This window comes from Nematolebias whitei, chromosome 5 (genome assembly GCF_014905685.2).
Source record: "Nematolebias whitei isolate Nwh7 chromosome 5, NemWhi1, whole genome shotgun sequence".
NCBI classification, from domain to species: Eukaryota; Metazoa; Chordata; class Actinopteri; order Cyprinodontiformes; family Rivulidae; genus Nematolebias; species Nematolebias whitei.
The window spans coordinates 13,252,086-13,277,109 of NC_056502.1; the positions used below are offsets into that span (position 1 = coordinate 13,252,086).

Consider the following 25,024-nt stretch of genomic DNA (forward strand, 5'->3'; position numbering starts at 1 on the left):
TATATAAAATCATGCAAAAGTGTTTGATTAGATCAAAAACCTACATAAATCTTTTTACGTAAGGCCATTTTTTTCTCCTCAGGCTGGGTTCTGACATGAAGGAGATGTTTGGAACTTGGAACAAGACTTAATTTGTGAAACTTCAGTGCAGTGTTCTCACCCAGTGGCCAGCAGGTGGCAAAATGACGTCTTACTAGAAGTTACCCTCTTCTAGAGAGAACTCAGAAAGGGTCTCCTGCAGTTTGTGATGCTCCTCTTCAACAGCCTGCAATGCAGAAAAATCAATATCAGCCTGGGAATTGAGAACAAACTCACTTACAGACAGACGCAATTCAACCTCCTCCTCTTAACATTCACCCTTTGTCTCCCTCGCTGCTTCCCTGACACATCCCATTGCAAGTGCCGGACATAATAGCCGTTTTTAGACAAGTCCAATTTCACGAGGCAATTTTCAGCAAAGCAGTAACAGCAGTGGTTAAATGGTTTTCTATTCTCTGGTTTCTTTTCGGTGCCATTTGGCCCTATTTTGTCCACTGCTCACTCCTTACTTAAGTTATCATGACTGAAATGGACAGATATGCGTCTCTTTCCACTCGGCTCCAATCTTTTCTTGTCTCCCATCTTTATCTGCCTCTGTCATACAAACTGCTCTCCCCTCAATATTCTCATGCACCCTCCTCTCCGTTCACCTGTAGTTTCTTTAGTTGTTCCTCCAGGCTGTGCAGCCTCTGGCGCACTTCGTCCATCCTCTCCTGGGACAGCACCAGGGGTGCACTGATGTTCCTATCTTCATTGTCTTTTGACTCTGCACCTTCTCTTTCACACATGTTGGTATTCACCTCCAAATAACCCATGTCTGTGGCCTCACCTTCTCCTGTGCAACAAAAACAATTAAGATGTGGGAACCAAAACATTACAGAAAATAGAGGTGATCATTATCTGAGCTTCAGAAGTTCCTGTTTACCGTCAGTCCACAAATCATTTTGCCTGCATGCATGAAATCCAGTCTACCTGTTGACTGAGAGCCTTCCGTTGATTGCTCCTCTTCAACTTCTTCAACTGGCTGCGAGTCTTCTGACAGACTGATGCTGCCGATTAACAACCTTTTCAGTGACATCACTAAAAAAAAATGTTTTTGGAGAGTTATTTAAGTCAAATCTAGAAGAGAAGACCAAAAAATAAGAATAAATTCCACTCAAGTCATAAAAAAAGTGAAGTAATCACCTTCATGCAGAGCGTTGTTGGCCACCTTCTCCTGATTGCTATTGGAGTGGCTTAACACACCAAGGCCTTTCTCTGTCAGGAAATTCATCAGCCTGTGCCTGTGATCGGACTTGTCATCTGCCAAGCTGTCCCTGTCGTGATCTGCAGAGGGAGACAGGGCTCAGCTTCATCTCATGTCTTTAGAAATGTGCCGTAAAGTCTTATCAGTAAAGCTTATTTAGTGTTGTGCACTCACCACTGCCGCTTTTTAAACTTCCATTCTCAGTTGGGATCAAGGGGGCGGTCAGGCTGACGGAGGGGAAACAAGAAGAGAAACGTCAATTTTATGAGATGGTGAACTTTGGCAGGTAAAGGCTAGACCGTTGCTTTAGACAAAATAAATAAAAACACGTACGTGGTAGGACTTAAAGGAGCTCCTCCACCCCCGGGAGGCACAGTCAACATGCTGGATGGTCCGCTCTTCTTCAGCTCTTCTAAAGTTGACTTCAACACCTCAGTCCAGCTGGAAATATACACAGAAATGAAGTTACAGTTCATTGACTTACAGCTTTTGCCCAACAGTTTTGGACACTCACGCCTTCTTCTCCCCGAGAGACGAAGCTACTAGCTCATAGATCTGAGCACCACTTTCCCAGGTGAATATCAGGTAGAAAGCCTTTCGATCTGAGTGAGTGGAAGAGGAAATTAGTTTGATCAGACAATAACAGTGACCTAAATTTGCCTGTTAATCTACTGCACAGCCCTGTGTCGCTAACCTGTTGCCACATCGCGGAGAAAAACGGAGTCCAGCTTTATAATGGGGCTCAGCATCTGTTTGCCCTCCTGCACAGCAATGTTACTTTTGCTTTGACATTTGAGGGCCACTTTGTCATCCTGTTTCTGTAGGAGCACCAGCAGGTCCCCCAGCAGCACACCCTGCACCTCTGAGAGAAAAATGAAAGTATTATCAGGTTCACACATAGGTTACTTCACATACCATGTTCTTTAGTCAGCTGTTGAGCTCCATAAACACTGCATGCTTTATAAAGTCAAAATTATTATCTTAAGAGACTTTACTTAGTCCTGAAACATTTATATTGCACTACAAACATCACTGACAAAAGAGGGGAAGTCAAACTCAGACAGATGCAGGACAGCTGGGTAAAAAAAAAAGGAAATGAAAAAGAAACAACACCAATTTATCCTAAAATAAAAGCTTATTTAAGTGTTTCCCCCCACGTCAGTCGAGTGAACTGACCAAGCCAGACAATTTCACCACAAATATCTTTTAAGATATTAATCAACGACTCTGAAATGTTATAAATATTTTGAACTTTTTGTACTAAAAATGCACACAAGTGTACATAGATTTACCAATAGTCTTCTCCTTGGTGACTCTCCAGATTAGTGGACCTTCATTAAGCATCTTCCTCTGAGTCAAGTCAATATTCTAAAATAGAAGAAAGTGATGAGAGAATCATGCAATAAAAAAACCAAGACCAACTAATAATGTGGAGCACTTGGCTGTAATAAAAACACCTTATATTCAGTATAAAGGTCATTCATGGGTTTGAGTCCTGATGTGTCCAGTTTCTTCTGGTATTCCTTTAGAGACTGGGAGCAGAGGAAAACAAACAGGGCAGTCAGACGGTCATTTGATGAGCTCAGCATTGAAGCAGCAGGAGTCTAAGAGCAGGGAGCTTCAAAAGACTCCACCTGATGCTCAGTAAGTGCATCACAGTTCGTTGAGAGCTGGAGTTGGTGTTTCTTACCAACATGTTGCCCACATTTTTGACCTCTTCATTGACATGGTTGAGGATCTTTTTGCAGCACTCTGCACTCTCCTGGATTCTCTCCTTCTCTTTGGGGTCCTCTGTGAAAAGGCAACAAACACAAAGCTAAAAATAAAACAACACTCAGTGGATATATATTTATCCACTGTTTAAATACATTGTGAAGATGGATTGTCTCACATCCCAATTGTTAGATAATGATAAAAAAAAACATTGTTTAAAATATTCGTCTTTGCATTTTTGTGCAGCTTTTAGCGAAAAAGAAAAACAATCAAGAGCAACATTTGTTACAACATTACAACATTACAACATTTGTAACTAAAACTGAGTTATTGGTTTCTATTATTAACTTAAAATATGTGATTTTCTAAATTAGTGTGCAGCATTTTTACACAATTGAGATGAGTTATGCTATGAAGGGTCATTAGTAGGTCTACTATGAAATTCGATTTGATTTTAATTACTTTAGAAATAAAAAGTAATGAAGACATTTATTTTTCAATCAGTTATATCAAAATTACAGAGAATCTTACCTGTTTTTCCATCATTATTCCACATTATTTCTACAGAACTTCTACAAGAAATTAAAAACTAAATAGTTTAATTATTAACAAATATTGTTTTGACATTTATTTGTAAAATATTTAAAATACTAATATGCTGATAACAGCTCTCCAATTAAGTGATTGTAGCAAATAATTAGCAACACCTATCCTCTTGACATTTTCCTTTTTAATCTTATATTTAAAGAAGATTAAATAAAATAAATCAAGATTAAAGAGTAAAACTTTGTTGCTGAATAAATCCAAAATTCTTTTCTTGTTGTTCTTTAAATGGTTCAGAGGTTTTAATAAGGTTCAAACAAACAAATTGTGCATTACACATAATTTTTTATTTTTTTTTAAAGCCCTTTGGGTAAGAAGTTATTTATGGAATTGAGCTTTAACGTTACCATGTGAGGCAGCTATGCTACAATTTTTATTGTTACTATATTCACAGAACAGTGTATGCACAAGTACGATTAATTTTAAACTCCCAATTTCCATTTACGTACAAATTTTACATTTTGAAAAAATAATACTGCACAGAATATTATTGCAAAAAATGTTTCCCATTCTGAGCACCTAAATTCTAATTGCTTTAGTTATAAATAATAACACCCAATAAATCACCAGTAGTATTAATTATTTCAGCAAAGACTGACACAAACAGCAAAAAGACTATTGTAATAAACACACATACCTGTGTTCTTGGCGATATTCTCCAGCAGCAGCGGATACTTTGTGAGCCTCTGCATCTCTGTGGGAATAATGTCCTTGAGCTGCAGTCTGCGGCACTGAGGTTTACTTTCTGCCTCCTGAGATTGACACACAAACAGGGTCAGAACGATGCCACTCCCGTGCTTTCTTGCGTCAGTGAATACATCCATTTGTTAAATCTTTTTAATTTATTCTGGAGTCTGCTTCTGGGTCTGTGTTAATACCTGTATGAAAGCGTTAAAGCGTGGTTCCTTCTTCTGCCTGCTCTTGATTTGCTCCAGAGCCCACGTCTGGTGACTGCTGAACCGGGCTGTCAGTTTCCGAAACCATTCTCCTTCTGCTCCGTCAAACTTAAACACAAATATGTACAGTTACAATTGTGTGGTGCTGGGTAAAAGCAAAACATAGTCATACAAACCAGTAAACTCTATAAATGTTACATTACACAGTCAGCACTCGTAGCTGTTTTAGCACAAATTGTGCCCTAGGGGAGCTTGCACTTTGGTGCACACCTTCATCACCTTTACACCCCCCAGACACAAACCTCTCTCTCCAACCCAACTGCTCACCCTTGAGGTGAACACTTTAACTGCTAACACCGCTGCCGCTCCATTAATTAAAAAAAAGAAAGAAAAGAAACTCATTTTTAGATATAACAGTGACATAAACAACATTTTTAGATCTTTAGAATAAAACTTGTGACTACCAAAAGTGATTTTAAATATCTAAAACACAAGGTTCTATAAATAAGAATTATCATTCCGTCAACAATGCTCATTCTAGACAAGAAATATGGACTTGTGGATCTCTGCTGATAGAAACTCAACACAGATGAAGAAAAATGAAATAATTTATCTTAGATTTAATGATGTTAAATCAGGTCAAATGCTGATATGAAGAATATAATTCTGAATATTTAAAGTGTTTATTTTGACCAGGTAGAATTGAATTGTAAATATCTGGAACACCTATCCAACTTTTTAAAAGGTAACTAAATGTTAATAAAGATTTTAGATGCTTTTATTTTTTTTACTGTTGGTAGCCTACAATTAAAACTGTAGATATTTTTGATTTATATTATTAATAATAAGATAGTGGACATTTTACATTTAAATTCTAATGCTAAAAGAATATTAGTTTTTTAAGGAGAAAACTATTATTTATATTTAAATCTAAAGGAAGAGTGGGATTTGATTATAGTTTACAACGGCTTGCCATACAAGGGTCAGCTCCTGTTTGAACAGAAAAAGTGTACAAGTCAGGTTTTTTTGGCATAGATTTGCCAGTCCGGTGATTAATGATTACAATGATTGGAATAGAATTATCTCTTCTCTCACAAACAAACAAAAATATGTTTTCATTTTATTTATTTGGTTTACTTTTCATAATTACAGGAAAAGTTCTGCCTTTCTGACCGCATGACCCTGCCTGAGATTAACCTATCCTCTGACCCCCTCCCTCAGTGACACCTCCACAGCAACAAAGGTGCAGCACAATAAAGACAGCACCCACTTTCCCAATTAACTCAGCTCCACAAATTGAAAGGACACACAATAAAAGAAAACAGTTCAGGGTGCAAATGTCAGAGCGCTCATACCGCCCCTCATAAAATGTTGCTCCTGGGCAGTGAACCATACATTGTTTGTATCAAAATCTGTTATTGGTTAGTACATTATCACTTGGGTACATCCTTTAAAGAAAAAAGTTGAAGAAAAAAATCAACTTACTCTGTTGAGCAATGTGGGGCTGATGTGTTTAACTATATAGTTGTCATCTATACGCAACTTCTTCAGGTTTTCATAAAACTTACCTGAAATTTAGAAGAAAAGTTCAAGTGTGTCAGATGCAATTATATAGCATATATATATATATATATATATATATATATATATATATATATATATATATATATATAAATAACACTACAGACCACAAATGCAAATTCACATTATTATTAAAAGTTATATTTTATTTAATCTGCACTTGTGGCCCATTTAGCTATCAGTTTTTATTGCAAATGGTTCATATGTCACATGAATCTTTACTGAATAAGTAACATTCAGGTGTAAAACAGGATGAATAGAAAAACACAGTTAAAATGCAGCACTCACAGTGCTCTTCAAGCATCTCATCAAGGCCGGGAAAAATGGCATCAAGCTCCAAAGAGGCCATGAACGCCTCCCTTTCCAACGGCTTGACGAACACCATCTGAAGAACGCTCAGCATTCGCACATGAGCGTGTTCTGTTGTAAACAGTTCTAAGAAGAAAAATGAAAGTTGCAGAACATTCAAACAAATCTATATAGAAATCAACGTTTCTTTCCATTTCTGTTATCTTGCTCATCCTCACCATTTATAACTTCCTGTCTCTTGATCTCCTTTTTGCTGAGGTTCTTTAAAGCATCAGGAGGGGCCAGCTCCCTCCAGTTGGGTGGATCCTGCTCAAACTCCAGGAGACGTGGGTCTATCTCCTCTAGCTGTGGGGAGGGACTGGTGGGCGACTGGCTGGAGCTGTCACGAGCTAAAGCTAGCCCCTCAGAACTAATGTAGATGAGAAGAATTAGGTTATAATGATTACCTTTTTTAACCATGTAGAAAATAGGCAGTGCTAAAAAAGCAACACAACTTATTGCTGAATTATTGGAGATTTTTATAAAAATAAAAAAAAGCTGGTCTATAAAAATGTAAACAAGTAACACCATTTTAGTAAAAGCTAAACAAAAAAAATCTAGCAAATAGGCCACTTTTTATTACTAGTGTTGATGCTATTTTTATATTTATATATTTACATTTTATATTTCATGCCAAAAATAGTAAGTTACCAAGCACCATACCTACTGGATCATTTACAGTCATACACAGGCAATGAGCTACTCTAGAACAAACTTCAACATTTCAACATAAAACATTTGGGGAAAAATCCCAAGAATATAAAAATCGTCTAATTTAGGAAAGCCAGTCATCAAAAAAATAAAAATAAAAAATTGCGAGGCTATGCAGAAAAAAAATAGTCCTTTAAATAATCTAACAGCTGCACATTTTCATTCCAGATGAAAAACATCTATCGGGTTTAAATTACATTGACCATGCTTAGCTTACATCAACAACCAGTAAGCAGATGTCCCCCATAGCTGAGAGACTTGAATAGTGAAAGTTTGTAGTTTCTAACTGGGTTCTCTTTACCTACTTTTTTAAGTGAGTCAAGAATATTATACTTAGTCATTTATTTATTGAGGAAAAGGATCCAATATTACATATTTGTGAGTGGTAAAAGTACATGAACATTTGCTTTCAGTGTCTGGTGCGTCTGACCTCCTACACATCTCCATCCCCTCTCGCTCTCTCAGATCCTCCTCTTCACTACACCTCCATGTACCCTCTGCCCGCCTCTCCACCATGGGGAGCAGGGCCTTCACATGCTCTGCCCCTCATCTCTGGAACTCTCTACCCCCTGACTTAAGAAAAACCACCTCTCTTTCTATATTCAAGACTGCTCTGAAAACACATCTTAGACTCGCTTATCCTTAACTTTTCTGTATGTATTTTATATTCTTTATGCATTTTATATTCTTTATGTATTTTATATTCTTTATGTAATTTATTCCTGTTGATCTTTGTTCTTACTGTAAAGTGTCCTTGGGTGTCATGAAAGGCGCTTTTTAAATAAAATGATGTTTTAAGTCATATTTATGAAGAAATATAGAAAATTCTAAAATGTTCACAAACTTTCAACAACCACTGTATGGCGGTGGCCATCTTGTATTTTGATGCAGCAACCCGATATTTGATAGTGACCTTTCTTACGCTTAGATGTAACCAAAATGGAAGTCGACACGTAGCTTACTCTTCAAGATGTCCAGCTCACAAGGTTAATATATATTTATGTTTGCATTTATGGTTATGGTTATGCATTTAATGTTGCATTTTAAAAATAAATTTAAAAAACATTTTAAAAAATTGCATTTACGGTGGCAGCCATCTTGGATTTTGCCGTGGCAACCCATTTTTTTTAAAGGAACTGTTCTTTCACCTAAATGTAGCCTCACACCAAAATGGAAGTCGATACCTCACAATTTGTTAAAGTTATCACGCTCAAAATATCCATGGACAGACAGAAAGAGGGTATTTCCAATTCCCCCTCTTCGTTCCGTGACAGGGGACAAAGAACTTTGCTAAAGGGGAGATGTTTTCGTACAATGTGACACTGTTACATGAGGAGAAGGTGCAGATGTTACATGCACACATTGGATGTTGAGTGCAAACTAGATAAACAAAATTAGTTCTTGACTGAAGATGACCTGTTAGTCTACTTGGACTTCTGTAATATCTGATGTGCAACTGACTGTGGGAAGTTTTAAGGTTAGGCTAAATTTAAACTTTTAATTATGGGCTGACATGGCATTTATCAGCGTATACTGTCCTAACTCAACAAAAACAAATACAAGTTCAGTTTATTCTGTTTCAGTACCTTAGGATGTGTCAACAATAAGTTAAAATTTTTTATTTTTTGCTTAGTTTTTTTTTTTAATAAAACAAGCAAACAAAAAAAAAAAGACAAACATATACCTTTAAAAATAATTTGGACTGTCCAAGTAAATTACAAATATAACTAAAAATGAATTAAAACAACTATAATGAATATTTTGTTTCATCTACAAGTACATGGCATTCTGTCTGTCCCTGCTGTGCACTTCTCCAGCCAGAGAGCCATTAGAAGGCGGTTTGCCCAGCTTACGGGTGGAGGTGCTGGGGGGAGAGTGGGGCAGGCGTTGTACAAGGAGGCGGCTGCAGGTCAACGTCACTTCGGGAGCGGGACTGTTTGGCCCGAGAAGAGCCGCGACGCCGTGACGAATGGCGGTCCACGCGGGCGCTCTCACTGCGTGCCACTTTCCTACTGAAGGGAGGGGAGGTGGATGGGGGGAGCAGGAAAAGGAGAAAGAAAGAATGGACAGAAAGTAATGGAAGAAGAGGTGGTGGTGGTGGGGGGGGGAGTACCAGACAGAACAAACATAAAGAAGAAAAAGAGAGAAAGGAGAACAGATAGAAGATTCCGAAAGGCAATGAAAACACAAAAATATTGAAATAATAGAGAGAAAAAAACAAAAACATGCAAATATTGAGGATGAGATCTGAGATTATCATGAAGGTGAATATGATGAATTAGTTATGCCAGTTACAGAATACAGATAAAAGAAACTGAATGAAAAGTAAATATGTATGACGTATAACATGCATACAATATAATGGTTAAACAAACAAAGTATGTTTATACACAGAAGCATTTGAATGCCACTCAACATGAGTCTGTTAAGCAGCCATGCATTGTGTCTACAAATCTCACTACGCTGCAGTAACGATCAGTTAGGCAACAATACGTCTTTTGTCTCAACCATTCTTCACTTCCCTACAATTTGCAAACACATCAGCTATTATGAAACCAACTGGTCTCAACAGTAAGGCTAATCCCTTCACAAGCAGTTTTAAAAATACTTAGCCAGTTTGTGTTGGATCATAACAGGAACACAAGGCTCACTGTGAGGTGTGTATGCATGTGAGTGCTCTGCTGTGTTTGCATCATATGTGAACAGAATAAGGCCTGAAGCAAGTCCGTGACTCTGTCAGGGCGCTGACACCCACCTTGTCTTCCGTCTGCAAAAACAGGGGACACCACAGTTGTTACACACTCCCCTTTACACAACTGTCGTCAGCCACAGTGACAACCATAACATGCATGTGCACCACCCCAAAGTGAGACCCTAAATGTGCTATTATTAGACCACTGTCCGAGCTGCATGCCACATATGGCGCTAAAGCTTCTGCTATAACATGTAACCACACAAACTGGGGAAGACAAGCAAGACGAAGGACGGACCCTGACCACGGCGGGCATAGACACCTTAAAAAGCACATAGATTGAGCAGCTAATAATCTGAACTAGATGTGATGCTCACTGTTGGCTGCTAAAATGATCAATACAGCATGAAGATTTCTTGCCTTTTTAAGAACTATACAAAATGTTCACAGTTTGGCTAAACATCCAAACCTGTTAATTTACTAAAAAGATGCAGATTTGGAACATTAACAAATGAATCAGCATAAAGGAAAATGTGTTTAGTGTACGGCTATAATTTACCAGAGTGCAATGAAAATAAGGTAACTGATCAAAATGTTGCAAACAAAAAAATGCAATGAAGCTCTGATGTAAAAATGAGACGAATCAGGACAAAAACAGGAAGGACAGAATGACAGCAGGGAAAGTGAACATGATTATGATGACGAGGAAAAACAAGGAAATAAGGGAAAGGGAAGGCAGAGGGGCTGAGTCCATGTTCACCTGGTGAGGGTCTTCCTTAAAATGCTGCAGGCTCTGTTAGCTAGCGAGCGACGGGAGGCAGAACAAAAGCTAGCACACAGCAGGGACAGACTGCTGGGGGAGTTTTACCACGCTCCCTCAACTTGCACAGTTCAGGCACATTTTGCTTGCCCCCACTTTCCCGTGGTCACGCATTATAATCTGATCCTTAATCTTTAGTGATCCATAATGCCAAGGTTTGCACTCCACCAGAGGATGCTCTTTTCATCAACATCCCCGGTGTTCTCACCTGTCGGTCTCCAAAGACTCCACTGAGGGGGGTTCATTTGGTGAGGTGGGCTCCACAATGGTAAGCTCTGCTCCCGGCCTAGGAGACACAACAACGCTGTCCGGCACAGTCTGAGGCTCTGGGCGATTGCTTGATGGGCCTGTAAGAGAAGGAAAATATTTTTCCATATGCAAATTATAACTTATAACCTTAGTTATTTTTTAATAAACAAAAGACAAGAAAATCACGTAAGCCCAAATAAAACAAACAAACAAAAAATTTCAAAGATTGTGTTCAAGTACATAAATACTACACTCGGGGGCCGAGATGGTGTAGAGGCAGGGCAGCCGGCTTGGGACCCGAAAGTCCCAGGCTCGATCCCCAGTCACTGCATATCACGTGGTGTCTCTGGGCAGCACACCTCATCCCCAAAATGCCCCCCGGGGTGCTTTCAATAGCTGCCACTGCACCACCTGGTGGTGGATGGATTAAATGCAGAGACTAATTTTGCCATTGTATGGAAACATACAGTGCTGACATTGTGATATTATTATTATTATTATTAAAGATTGAGCACAGCGGATAATAGCTAATCTGAAAATAATTATACAAAATACGGCATATGTGATAAAATATGACGTCTGGAATATTTTTCTGATATAGAGAAAACTATGAGTTTGCAAACATAAAGATAGGTTTTGTCTGATTATCAAAGAAGACTTGAAAAAAACAAGTTTGCACAAGAGGTCAACTATACCAAGAACTACTTCACCATTGTGACCTCTAAGCGTTTTGTTTTTTAATTATTGCACATATTTGGATATATCTCCATCATATTCTTTGCCATATATTGTTCCATTTCCACTTCAGGTTAAATAAATGATAAATTGACAGACATGGCAGACGCTGGGTTCTTGGGTTGTCACAACCTTTTAATCAACGTCATTCACAATTCATCTTCTTTGTAAATATAATATTTAATTTCTGATTCCACAGAAATTTCCCACAAATCTCACCAAAACAGTTTGATTTATGATTTTTTTTAAGAACAACCGAATAGACTTTAAAATAAAGTAAACAACTACAGATGTAATTGATGCCATAGAAACCCTAATAAACATTTGTACTTAATTGTTTCTAGCATTTTAAATTTATTATTTATCAGTGTGATTGTGCAGTTTTACCCTCGGGCTGAAGGGGCTCCGAGTTGGAGGCAGTACCGTTTTTACTGCCTGACCCGTCAGGATTCTCTGCGTCAGATACTGGGCTCGGACCTACGCTGCCACCAGACACTTTGACGGGGGTAAGGACTGTATTTTCACTCACGGAGCCTCTGCTTGAAGTATTGCCTGAAGAAGAGAAATGAGACATTTTTAAACACAACACATCTATTAAAAAAATGTAACTGCAGATTTAAAAGAAACAATGACCCCAAAACAACATCAGTCAGAACCCATTGTGAGATAGAAGAAGGGTTTAGGTAAGTATGGTGGAAACAGGAGCCTCTGCAGTAGATGAGAGGGTAAGTTCAGTACAAGGTAATTACTTGGACACTACAGTTAATTATCCACCCATCCATCCATCCTCCCACAACAAAGTCAGCTGAACGATGCCCCACAAACATCTTCTCCCAGTTTGATTTAGAACATGCACACATGCATTTGGTTTGATTAGTAGGGAGGTAATCATTCTACAGATGGTCTCCGAACAAAGAGTACCTATAGGCTCCGTTTTTGGTCCGGGTTCAGCTGCAAAAGGAAAGAAGGGCAGGACATGTTTTCATAAACATTTATATGTAAGAACTACTACAAAATTCAACTTTTAAAATGTGTCGTTAATTTACAAAATATCAAAGATTTGTATATTTACAAGTTGTAGATGATTTAAAATTATAAGAAATGATAAACATTAATATATAATGATTATAAATTATGTTTATAATGAGAAAAAGTATTTTATTCATACAGTTTGGTAGTTTCTTTCCTTTATGAAACGGGCCGGTTTTGTTCCTAGAGCCATCCTTTATAACCTGGAATGACAACACAAAAGCAGTAAATTTAAAATCTGATTTAAGGTTTGCAAAAAAAAAATGCTTATTTTAATTTATTGAACAGGACAGAGATGCTGTCCTTCTGCACTGATGATGTTTACCTTTATAGGTAATCCAAAGAAACCCCGTCTGGACTTTTTACTATCGACAGACTTGGATTTAATTCCAAGGTGCTTCATGTAGACAGCAACTGCAGTAAAGATGGCTTGGCTAGGAGAAAATGTAATATGCAGGTGTTACGGTAAAATTTAATTCAGGTTTATAATCACATATTTACAAAAAAATTTGATTTTTTTTTCTTAAACTTGTTTAAAAGCTCAGTCAAGCTTGAGAAACAAAGTATCTAGCTAATTCCTATTTTACATTAAAAGCTGCATAGAAAGCATTATAATGTGCAAAAAGGTTTACTTGCAGAATGTCAAAAGAAAAAAAATCTTAAAGCAAATATAAAAGGAGTATGAGGATAAAAAGATAAACTCATGCAGAAGAAAAGGAGGAGGAGGAGCAGTATTATCCAGAGGAGGAAGAGGAGGAGCTAAAAATAGTGAGAGGAAACGAAAATAACAGACAAATGAGGAGTTTAAAAGATAATGGGTTATAAAAGGAAGAGACACCAGGGATGATAATGCAGCAGAAGACCTTCACATTACAAACTCCCACAGTTTTACTGATCGTTCTATCTGCATTACAATAACAACGTAAAAGAATAAACTCTGATAAAAGTGCCCAAAAACATGCATATCTGGATCTAATAATTTCTGTTGTGAAATTTATAGCAGAAAATTATTAAATCTTAACCTGATAAAGCATCTTAAATTACTTTAAATAATTCATACTAAATAACACAAAACAAAGAAACAAAACAAAACACATACCTTTGTTCATTTTACCAGAAATAGCAATGTTGTATGTGCATTTGACTTATCAGTATAGAAAAGTCAGGCTAAATATGCGGAGATCAAGTCCACCACATGAAGAAACTTAAAAAAATAACACTGTGAGAACATTTGGAGCTAGTGTAACTCACCATTTCTCCTCGTCCAAGACAACTTGAAATCTAAAACAAAAAGGGACAAATACAGTTACCAGTGATGTTTCTACAAAAGAAGAACATGAACCGTTAACTCACGGCGCAGACAAAACCTCTTTCTTTGAAGAAGCATTTTTCTTTCACTCATTTGATTACAGTCTTTGTTTTGGGTGGGTCCCTAGGTGTGCCTGAGAGAGTAAAAGGTTGTTTGTCTCTATGTGGCCCTGGGGTGGACTGGAAACCTGTCCAGGGTGTACCCCACCTCTCACACGGTGACCACTGGATAAGGGCGTCAATGACCCCCGCGACCGAAAAAGGAAGAAGCGAGTAAAAGAATGGATGGATGGATGGAATCTAAAGTGACTAAGCTTTTCTTGATCCAGCTAGAAGCAGATTACTGTGCGTGTTGAAGCTTTTTATCATATTCTAAAATTTTCAAATAGAATATCTGTTCATTGTTAGCAGTATCAATAAGAAAATAGAAATACTTTATTTAAAAAGAAAATTATATACATATTTTTAAGTGAATTACTGCATCTCTTGCCATGTGTTGGCTGTTCCCATACTCCTGCAGTTCAAGCTACCCACTGGGAGGCAGCAATGCTCCCCCTAGCCTAGCCACAGCTGATTAGCTTAGCTGTCACCTGCTACACATAGCTTTACAGACGAATCTCCCTGGAACATGAAGATGGTTAGGGATTCCACAAAACCCGAGAAGAGCCCACAGGCAGACACCTGCCCACGTGGCAATACATTTTTAGATTGGGACACCCACCCAAAGTGTGGTTCTCCCACGGTGTGCTTTGTCACAGTCTGGCCCGTCAGTTGACATTGTCCAGTAGCAACCCAGTGATGCTTCAACAAGTACCAAGCAGGACCTTAACCGCCAGGTTCACAGGTTACTGAACTAGAAGCTGGAACTAAGTTGGGGCAACATACTCAAGGCTGTTGATCCATTGCCATCTGAAATGATGGAGCAGAGTCTCTGTAGCTGCATCTCCCCAGACACGCACATTTGCCTTCACAACCTCAGCCCTGCCTCCCCAGTGCCAAGCCATTGATCAGGCAGCGGCCCACTTGCCCCCCCCACTTTCAGTCACAAAATTACAGAAGCAGTGTCACACAAGCACATTTATCTTCTGTCAAAAATAAATAAATGCTCACAAATTGTCGCATCCAGGCTACAAGTCGAGGGCGCCGTTAAAAATGTTGAAAAATATGAACATACACCCACTTGGGGGTTCGGTCCTTTGGGAGAGAGACCTCTCCCAGAAATAAAGTCCTGCACAAACTGAAGTCCATTTGCATGCACAATGGAAGTAGATGCGCATCTCGATCAAGTGCCAGTAGAGCAGTGGTGCCCAATACGTCAATCCTGATCTACCGGTCGATCGCAAAGGTAATATGAGTAGATCGAATGGAATAAAAAAATAAGACGTCAGTCTATCATCCATCCTCACGATGAAATTTGTCACTTGATTGACATACAGGGCTGCCAATCTGAGACCTGACCTTCTCTGACACATGGATCACCACCACGCATGTGCATAAAACCGCGCAAAAAACTAGCAAGCTACAGAGTTGCCCAGTTAGCCTCCAATTTAGCATTTTTAGTCAATCTGACCAACATGTAGAATTACCTTAATGTAGAGCTGCAAGGAAAAGAGAAAACCGTGATCGATATGATCAGCTCAGTGCAACATCTCTTCTTAAAGCTGCAGTGCCACGATTTGGCAAACTTCCAAGAACCTCACGTCAGAGCTGGAGACGCAAGGGAAGGCAGGTGTGCAACTTGACGGTGCACGCTGCACAGAGCAGAATGAGAACTGTCTGTCAGAGTTAGACAAACGCTTTCAAGACTTTGTTTTACTGGAGCCCATCAACATTCATGTGCTACCCTTCATAAGTTTTAACGATGATAAGACTGAAATCATTTGTCTTTAGCCCTAGCTCAACTGCCGCCTCTGATCCTGTCAACCTGAACCCTCTTCAGCCATATCTTAAACAGTCTGATAAAAATCTCGGAATGTGATGGTTTTAGACTTTGATTTCAAGTTTGACAAACAAATCAACTCTGTTCTGCAGAAAAGCTTCTTCCAATTAAGACAGGTAGCTAAGCTCAGGCCAGTTTTGTCCAGACCTGACCTTGAGAAACTAGTCCATGCCTTTGTCATGAACTGATTGGACTACCACAATGCACTCTATGCTGGGGTCAGCCAGGCCTCCATCTCACGTCTCCAGCTCATCCAGAATACTGCTGCTGGGCTTGTAACCAGAACTTGTAGGTTTGAACATATTACAGCAGTTCTGTCCTCCTTCACTGGCTCCCTGTGCTTACTAGAATAGGCTTTAAAATTCTTCTGTTGACCTTCAAGTGCCTAAATGGCCTTGCACCCCTTTACCTCTCAGAGCTACTGGAACCATACGTTCCCTCTCGGGTCCTGAGATCATCCGATCAGCTGCTTTTGGCTGTTCCTAAAACAAGATTGAAGCTCAGAGGAGATTGGACATTTTCAGTCATGGATCCCAAACTCTGAAATAACCTGACCCCCAACATTAAGCAGGCCACCTCCCTTCCTGAGTTCAAATCTCGGATAAAAACACATCTTTTCTCGCAGGCATTTCACACAGTGCGAGTTGATTTAGTGTTTTTTGATCAACGTTCCTATGTTTTAAATGCTTTTTAATAATAATAATAATAATAATAATAATAATAAACTTTATTTCTATTACACCTTCCAACAATGCCTTGCATTGACCAAGGTGCTTTACAAGATAAAACAAGATTAAAAACAGGACACAATAAATCAGTGCAAATTAAAAACACAGCGAGAATAAAAGAAGGTAAAAGAGATAAAATAAACAAATAAATACTAAATACTAAAATACTAATAGTTAAACATTAAAAGCCCTTTTAAATAAGTATGTTTTCAGTTTGGCTTTGAACAGAACTAGATCAGAAATGGCACGCAGCTCATAGGGAAGAGTATTCCAGGCTGTTGGGCCTGCAACAGAAAAGGACCGGTCCCCCCATTGTTTGCACCTTGAGTGTGGCACCACCAGCAGATTTTGACCAGCAGACCGTAAAGCTCTGTTGGGCTGGTGGACTTTCAAAAGTTCTGAAACATAAGGTGGTGCAAGGCCATTCAAAGCTTTAAAAACAAACAGTAGCAGCTTGAACTGTGTCCTAAACTGAACCGGGAGCCAGTGCAAAGAAGAAAAGACAGGAGTGATATGTTCATATTTACGTGTTAGTCAAAAAATGAGCAGCTCTTCAGTATTATCATTAGTGTGTGGCGTTTATTTTTTCCATTAATTTTACTCCCACTGATGTTATTGTTAAGCATTTTGATAACAGTTTCTGTTTTAAATGTGCTCAATAAATAAAGTTGACTCGACTTGACTACCCTTTTCAGGAAGATGCTGAGGTTGCTTCACTTGTATCAAAGATTGAAACAGTATTTCAACTAAACTTTTCAGGAGCGGAGGATGAGATTTTGACACTACAAACTGATATTCAGCTTAAGTCCAGGACTCATGGACAGTTCTGGAATTTACTCAAAGAGGAAAAGTGCCCCAACATGAGGAAATGTGTTATCTCCTTGACTGCATTATTCGACTCCACGTATTTATGCGAGTCAGCCTTTTCCCACATGAAGATTATTAAATCCGAATACTGTTCCACCATGACTGATGATCATTTGGAAGTTTGCTTGAGGCTGGCTATCAGCAGCTACTGTCTGGACTATGCATCCCTGGTTGATTCCATTCAGTGCCAAGTCATCAGAGTAAGGTAATGACAAAAAATGTACAGAGTTGTATTGCACAATATAGGTTCATGCAGTTATGCAATCTATATCAACACATAACTAAGAAACTAAGTGCTATGTGTTGTCATAATTGTATGTTTCCATACAATAATAAAATTTGTTCTCTGCATTTAACCTATCGCAGCTGGGATATACCAGGTGGAGCAGTGGGAAGCTCTGTAGGCGCCTCGGGAGCAATTAGGGATTACACGTCTTGCTCAGAGACATCACGAAATGTGGGAACGGCTGGTGATCGAACCTGGGACTTTCGGGTCTCGAGTCGGCTGCCCTGCCTCTACCCCATCTCGGCCCCTATATTGTACAAATAAAGAATACTTAATATTTTTTTATAAATAAGTATATGCTTTGTATTTTTATAGTAGGTAGATCACTTTGACTTGATCATTTTAAAAGTAGCTCGCATGCTGAAAAAGTGTGGACACCCCTGTACAAGAGGGAAGTCTCGTGTTTGACAGACTGACCGGCCAGCCGTCTGACAGTGAAAGAAGAAATGTGGGCAGAATACACAAACTTCAAGTGGGTTTTAACAAAAAACTATAAAAAAGGAGATACAGGCAGCAATGTATATATAAGATATAGTCTACAATGGGGGGAGTGGTGGCGCAGAGGTTAGAGAGGTGGGCCTGTGATCCGAAGATTGCCGGTTCACGTCCCAGCCCCAACAACATCAAAATTGTGGGTGGGGTAGGTGAAGCACCCACATTTGCCCCATCCTCATTTGCCCCATTTTGGACCCATGAGCAAGGCCCTTAACCCCCATCTGCTCCCTAAAACAGGTCTCTCTTGAAAATGAGTTCTCGTGGCTCAATGAGACTACCTGTATAAATAAATGGTAAATGAAAAAAAAAAAAAGTGCAGTTTCAAAGGAGTGATTCAGTCACAAGCAGAGGGAGAAGCTGCTCTTTCCTACAAAAGGAGATTTCCTCGCTGTTAGAAAAAAAAAAAGTTTAAATCCTCATGAATGCAGCCACGCGGGATTTTATTCACGTTATTTCCTCAGGCCAACAAAAGGAAGCCGTGGAATGTGGGCGATCTTAGACCTGCAGGCTCTAAGCAAGCATCTGAGAAAAATGCAGATTCAAGATGCTGTCTCGTGCTTCCCTGCTGTGCTTCCTGCGTCACGGCGATTGGTTTACATCAGTAGACCTCAAGGACGCTTATTTTCATGATTTTCACATGTGGTCCAGATCCTCTGTTAAAAAAAAGTCTGCAAACAGGATCAGGAGCCAGAAATGCTCCAGTGCAGCGGAAACATCTATTTAACCATGTTTTTGTCTGATGCAACAAGCAGGCAAGACTGTGGAAATCTGACCCTCATGTTTTGAGATTAACATAAAGAAAGGGGAGGAGTTTCCAAAGGATTTCCCTTCATTCAGTCTAACGGTCCAATCACCTTCTTTACATCAGCACAGAGACCAATGAGCAGCACGAGGAAATGAGGTCACTATGCTGTGGTCAAAGAAAGGAGAGGCAAGTGTGATTGTGTGTATGAGATTTTTAAAGGCAATGGAGATAAAGGGGGATAAATCTAAAAGTTGATTGCCAGCAGGAATAAACAGGATGAGGCTGAATCATTTGTGCAGTGGAGACAAACATCCAACTCTGTGACAGCATCTTAGAGAATCTTAAATTAATTATAACGTCTTTGCTAAAGACTTGTACAGACTTATGTCCTCCATCATTGTTGATGTATTCACATGATGATAGCAGAGAGCACACGGTGCATCTCATTCCTTTTCCACTTCTTTATTGCTTTGCAGACCAAATTAAGTTAGACAGTCTTCTGCCCTCTCCTTGGCCTCCTTTCCCTTTCTGTCAGTCTTGTTTCTTGGAGAGGATAATGCGCTGGAGTGAGACGTGGGGTCAAAGATAGATTAACTTTCCTCTAGATCTACTGCTGCCTTTTCTTTTGCAGTGTTTAAAACCAAAACTATCCGGCACTGATGACCCTCTGGCACTTTTGTTTCCCATCTCTCCTAGTGTTTTACCTCCCACTATACAAAACCCGAATGCTGGCAAAATGCCAGTGGGGAGTCTTCCTGCCAACGTGGCACTGCTGCTTCCATCTTTATTTCCTTCTTGTGGAGCTTTGTGCATCCTAGTTGTCTCTTTAGCTCATTAGCACATTAGACTTAGTCTTACACATTTCCTACTTTATCTCCTGCCTGTGTTTTATGTCAAATTTGATAGAACAGAAACTATAAAAACTTGTTTTACCACCGTGTAGATGAACAAGTAAGAGAGAGATTTATGTATTTTCACTTCTAGTCTTTAACAGTTTCGCACTTGGGGAATATTTAGTCGCCACAGCAACTGCAGGATGAGCCCCGACTGTATGTCTTTGCAGATAATTATAAAGATTTGAAGAATGAGAAGGCTTTATGCTCTCAGTAACTCTTGATAAGAAGAGAAAGTCACTCACTGTGTTTCAAACATCCTCTCCAGTAGGTACTCAGCCATAGATTTTTCTTTCATCTCCATCGGGACTCGGTCGGTGGGATAGTGGCTCTCGACATCAATCAGTTCATTCTCATTGAGGGTCATACCCATCATCCTCTTCTGCCTGAGTAACACAAAGCAGGGTGTTGTGTGAAAAGTGTCTCAAAGATAATAACAAAAGCATGGCATTTAAACAATATGCAAGTCTGGCTATGATGGAACCCGTAAAGTAATAATTTTGATTTAATGGAGTGCTATTCTGTACTTTCTATGTCATCTGTTGTTAAAAAATGCTGTTTCGACCAGACTGACAAGCTTTCAAGTCCAGGCAGAGTCCAGACCAAGTAAATTGCTGCCATCCTAAATGACTTGAACAGTTGCTTTTAAAATAAAACTATTTCACCTTTATTTTCCTCGGCACTCTGTCATTCTCTGTATTTTTCTGGGGTCCACAGAAAAAGCACTGTGGGGTGTTTGAAAATATTTTAATCAATAGTGGTCTTATTTTAGGATCTTGTCCCATTCATTTTTGACTAAATATGCTTGAAATGAAAATGAAAATTGAAAATAACTACTCTACTGATTTTACCTATGCGATACAGATAAAGCCTTTTTTGAAACTCTTCTAACATTTTCTTTATGTCTGTAATGTTTACAGAATGCATCTTCAGGTTAATATACACGTATATGACAAATGTATTGTACTTAGAGCTGCAAGTGTTACACACTGCACAAAAAAAAGTTTTAAAAATGTGTTTACTGACCAAAGTCTTCATGAAAGCTATAAGTATTAATCATACTTAACCAGTCTACAGTGCAGCAGGAAAACTGGCCTCATATTGTTGTTAAAGAGGACTATCACAGCCAAAATAAGAAAATTTAAATGTTTTTCTTATTAAGTCTTATTTATCCAAGTACAAATCAAAAATGTGGTGTAAAAAAGTAATTTTGTTATATTAAGGGTGACAAGATCTGGGCACATTAGTGACAATGATCTGACTGCTACAACCAAAGTGTGAAAGTCCCAAAAACAGTTTGTAAGCCCAGCGTCAGTCAGAGCCAAAGAAGTTGTTCAGCAGGGAAAAGCGGTTTAAATCTGTTGTTTGTTTTAACTCATATGTGACTTATATAGCCATGTTTTCATGCAAGTCTGAACGTGACAAACCTGACTTCTTCAAATGTGACAAGTCTTTTTCATATGTGGCTCTAAACTAGATACATACCAATGTTTTTCAAAGAGACCACAGTCTGAACAGTCATATTCTACGTCATCCATTTACATGAAGTAGATCGAGCCAAGTAATAATAATGATTATAACCTTGTGCAGTTTTAATCTTGGAACTCTGTATGTTGTTATCTACAGCACAGAAGTCTATTTGCTTCATCTTTTTAATTGCTTTAATTAGCCATTACCTGGATGAGTGAGAATCAACAGCAACGTAATACCAACGTTGGTGTCAGATTGTATGAATACAGATGTTATGAGATACATCTTTGAGTTTGTTTCTCCCTTCTGCATGTCACTCCTGATCCAAACACAATACCACGCTGTGCTGGAGGAGTCGTAAAGAGCCAAGATCAAATATAAACACTGGACCAAACGGTTATGTCAGAATAATAATTCCATTGGTTCCGATTGCACAATGACTTCGGAGTCAATACGCACATGTAGCATCTATCTTTATTTCTTTAAACACAGCGTGTTACTGTCTTCTTCTGCGCATGTGGACAGCATCATAGAAAATTCACACTGGAGTCTGATGGCAGTTACACTTAAGGTATGATGTGAATGATCCCGCAAAACATATTATATATCAGATTTGAGCAATAACTCAGTGTGAACGTAGCCGAAGCCTCTCAGATGATGGATCAATAATTCTCAAAAACAAAACACAAACAACTAAAAATTTGGAATTGGAGAATCTTACCTAAAGTCTTCCAGCTGTTTAATTATCTCAGAAATCTGCTGATCCTGAACCTCGTGAGCCAAACGTTTTTGGTTATCATCTGAGAGCAAATCTGGGCGGGTCCGGTCTTTAAAAAAAAAGAGAGAAAAATGTTAGTGAGCATCACTTCCCAATAATAATAATAATAATGAAAAAAAAAACCTAATTATTCTGGTTTTAAGTTTGTATTTACTGTAATAAAAAAGTCCAAACATAAAATACTGGAAGATACCTTACCCAGCTCATTGGATAAATTAGGCGTCACAGTCACTCTGAGAATCTGTAACAAATCAAGAGACAAGTAGGTTCAGAAAATATTTTTGACAAGTATTATTTTCTTACCTTCAAAACATTATGTAAATATTATAAAGTTTAATCAAATATAGCTCTTTGTCTTTACTTTCTGGACACTACTATCTTTGCAAAGTAAAGAAAAACGTGGTGCAGGGACTATCCATCTCCACAAGGGGTCATTTTAACACTAGAAATAAAAACTGACTAAACAAGAACCAGATTTCTGTTTTGAAAAAGGCAAAAGGAGATTATAATTAATTTAATTTGATTTATTTAATATAAAAAAGGCAAAAGGAGATTATAATTTCATCAATGCCAGGAAAATAGCCACACAGGTTAACTTTAAGTCAGTGAGATCACAAGGAAACATTTATTTATTTATTTAAAATTATATTTTAACCGTTTTCTTTAGAAAGCGCATGTTAAATTAGAATAACATAATTATATTACATTACTTCTGATCTCCTGTTTTTAATTGTTTTTTCTCCCAAAACAAAAATTAAACAAACAAACAAAAACTTGGGCGGGGTGGTACTTTGTTCTTTTAATGAGGCAGAATGATTCCTCCTGTGGGTTTTTTCCCCACAGTCCTGAACGGAAGTTGTTCGTTTTAAAGACAGACTGAAAGAGAAAGAGTGCAGGACGAAACTGGATTAGCTGATGGACGTGAGCGCCGAATGAAGAGAGTCTGATGGGGAGGTGTAAGAGGAGAGTGACAAAGGCCAGGTGTGCAGGGAGGAGTGATGCAGCAAAACATGCAGAGACGGAGTGGAGCAGCTCAGATTGAAAACAGAGCAAACTGAAAAAAACACACAGAAAGTTCATACAAACAACCCGAGTTCACACTGTGTCCTTCTCTCTTATCAGAACTGTTTAAGGATTACACCTGAGCAGTTTGCAGTACACAGCAGTTTGTTTTAAACAAATGCATTACTTTTAAAAAGGACAGTGTTTCCTCTCATATTAAATTGACAGTAAACACACATGACTTTAATCTGTTTAGTGTTCTGTTTTCATGAAAACTATTATTTTGGATGACAGACTGAATTCTAATCAGATGGAATACATAACCTTGGTGATGCTCTGTAGTGTAGTATCATACTAAAATATTCATATTCTCAAAGTTTTGTTTAAACCAAAGTCTGGTTGTTAGCTTGCATTTTAATACATTTTTTTACAGTGCTTTCTATAAATGTAATTGTCCCTAAATATCTATATATGTCATGTAACAGAGTATCAACAAAACCACCTCCAAGCTTTGTAGTTGAGACAATAAAAACCACATGTGGTATTTCTGTCCATGTTCAAATCAGAATTATTAGACTCCAGTTAAAGCAAACAAGTTTTTCTTTATTTGACTTGACTAAAATATGCAGTAACATTGAAGATTGTAGTTTTATTTTTAATTTTTATAGGAAGCCATTCGTCAAGTTAGACATTATGCAATGTCGTGTACACTCTCAGCTGTTAGACAAACTGTGATTTTCACTGGAACCCTTCACCCTTCTAATTCCAGTCTGGACCAGTTGCCAGACTACTTTTCAGAGCTTCATGCTCTGTTTGTTATCACTGCAGCTCAGATTAGATTTTTTCATGTCATGCCTCCCAATTACCTTGTACATTTTTCCCCCCTTTCATTTTCTTTGAACATAATTTTCCATAGCCCTTATCGAACATTACCTGTTAAACTGGGCCTGGTACCATTATGTCTGCAACGGAAGTAGTTACAAAGCCACGTAAGTGTGCTTATGTAAATTAAGGAGGGTGGTATGTGCCGCACATACTGTGTTAACTCAGATAATTTCATGATACGAGTCAATATCACATATCAGTCAAAACACAATAAAAACAAAACAAGCTTACAAATGCAATATGCCTTTTGTACATATTATGAATTATTGTCTGATTGTTATGCTAAACAGGTGTTTTACTGTTCAAAAACATTAGCTTTGGTATTTTATTTATTTTGTCTTGTAATAGTCTTTGCTGCTTTGTCAGTAATTCATTCTCATTACCATCGCATTTCTTTTATAAAAAAATACAGTGATTTTTTTTTACTTACAGCGCCCTTGTCCAGGAAGGTGTTGTGGAACTCCACATACTGTTTTTTGGTCTCTTTTGCACTGAGTTTCTTGATGAGGTCAACGTGAAGATAACACAGCTGAAAATGGAGACAAAAAAACATGAGTTCCATGTTATTTATGAGTTATTTTTTATTCTTACTCACTGTTATCATAGTATCTGCAGGGAAACTGCTTTACCTGACAGGAACTAAGACAAAAAATCGCCAGTGACTAAATCTGGCACAACCGTCCTTCCCTCTCTCGAGTGTCCCGTTTAAAGAATTTATCGTACTTTTCGCCCTATAAGTCGCCGTTTGTTTTTTCATAATTTGCATGCCCTGCGACTTATACGCCAAAGCGACATATTTATGGAATTTTTCTAGGGATGCACGACATTATCGGCATGTATTGGTATCAGCCGATATTAGCGATAAAGTGAAATATCGGCCATTCCATCAAAATAACTCTCCGATATAAAAGACGCTGTTTATATATATATATATATATATATATATATATATATATATATATATAT

At 38.3% G+C, this 25,024-nt stretch overlaps 1 protein-coding gene across 1 annotated transcript in view; it reads right to left on the bottom strand.

Moving 5' to 3' along the window:
• Positions 1-193: 193 nt before the first annotated feature.
• The window catches only part of arhgef1b (Rho guanine nucleotide exchange factor (GEF) 1b), a 28,003-nt gene continuing 3,172 nt past the window's right edge, over positions 194-25,024 (bottom strand). The window contains exons 3-28 of the mRNA XM_037676860.1: positions 24,489-24,587; positions 22,370-22,412; positions 22,115-22,220; positions 20,169-20,309; positions 13,914-13,943; positions 12,988-13,096; positions 12,802-12,865; positions 12,555-12,584; positions 12,021-12,185; positions 10,858-10,996; positions 6,606-6,796; positions 6,367-6,513; positions 5,983-6,065; positions 4,480-4,605; positions 4,239-4,353; positions 2,976-3,076; positions 2,743-2,817; positions 2,578-2,653; positions 1,980-2,147; positions 1,800-1,887; positions 1,619-1,726; positions 1,460-1,512; positions 1,225-1,365; positions 1,012-1,119; positions 690-874; positions 194-265 (exon numbers count right to left, since the gene is read on the bottom strand). Of these exons, the coding sequence (XP_037532788.1) occupies positions 194-265; positions 690-874; positions 1,012-1,119; positions 1,225-1,365; positions 1,460-1,512; positions 1,619-1,726; positions 1,800-1,887; positions 1,980-2,147; positions 2,578-2,653; positions 2,743-2,817; positions 2,976-3,076; positions 4,239-4,353; positions 4,480-4,605; positions 5,983-6,065; positions 6,367-6,513; positions 6,606-6,796; positions 10,858-10,996; positions 12,021-12,185; positions 12,555-12,584; positions 12,802-12,865; positions 12,988-13,096; positions 13,914-13,943; positions 20,169-20,309; positions 22,115-22,220; positions 22,370-22,412; positions 24,489-24,587 (2,763 nt within the window). The remainder of the gene's footprint in view (positions 266-689; positions 875-1,011; positions 1,120-1,224; positions 1,366-1,459; positions 1,513-1,618; positions 1,727-1,799; positions 1,888-1,979; positions 2,148-2,577; positions 2,654-2,742; positions 2,818-2,975; positions 3,077-4,238; positions 4,354-4,479; positions 4,606-5,982; positions 6,066-6,366; positions 6,514-6,605; positions 6,797-10,857; positions 10,997-12,020; positions 12,186-12,554; positions 12,585-12,801; positions 12,866-12,987; positions 13,097-13,913; positions 13,944-20,168; positions 20,310-22,114; positions 22,221-22,369; positions 22,413-24,488; positions 24,588-25,024) is intronic.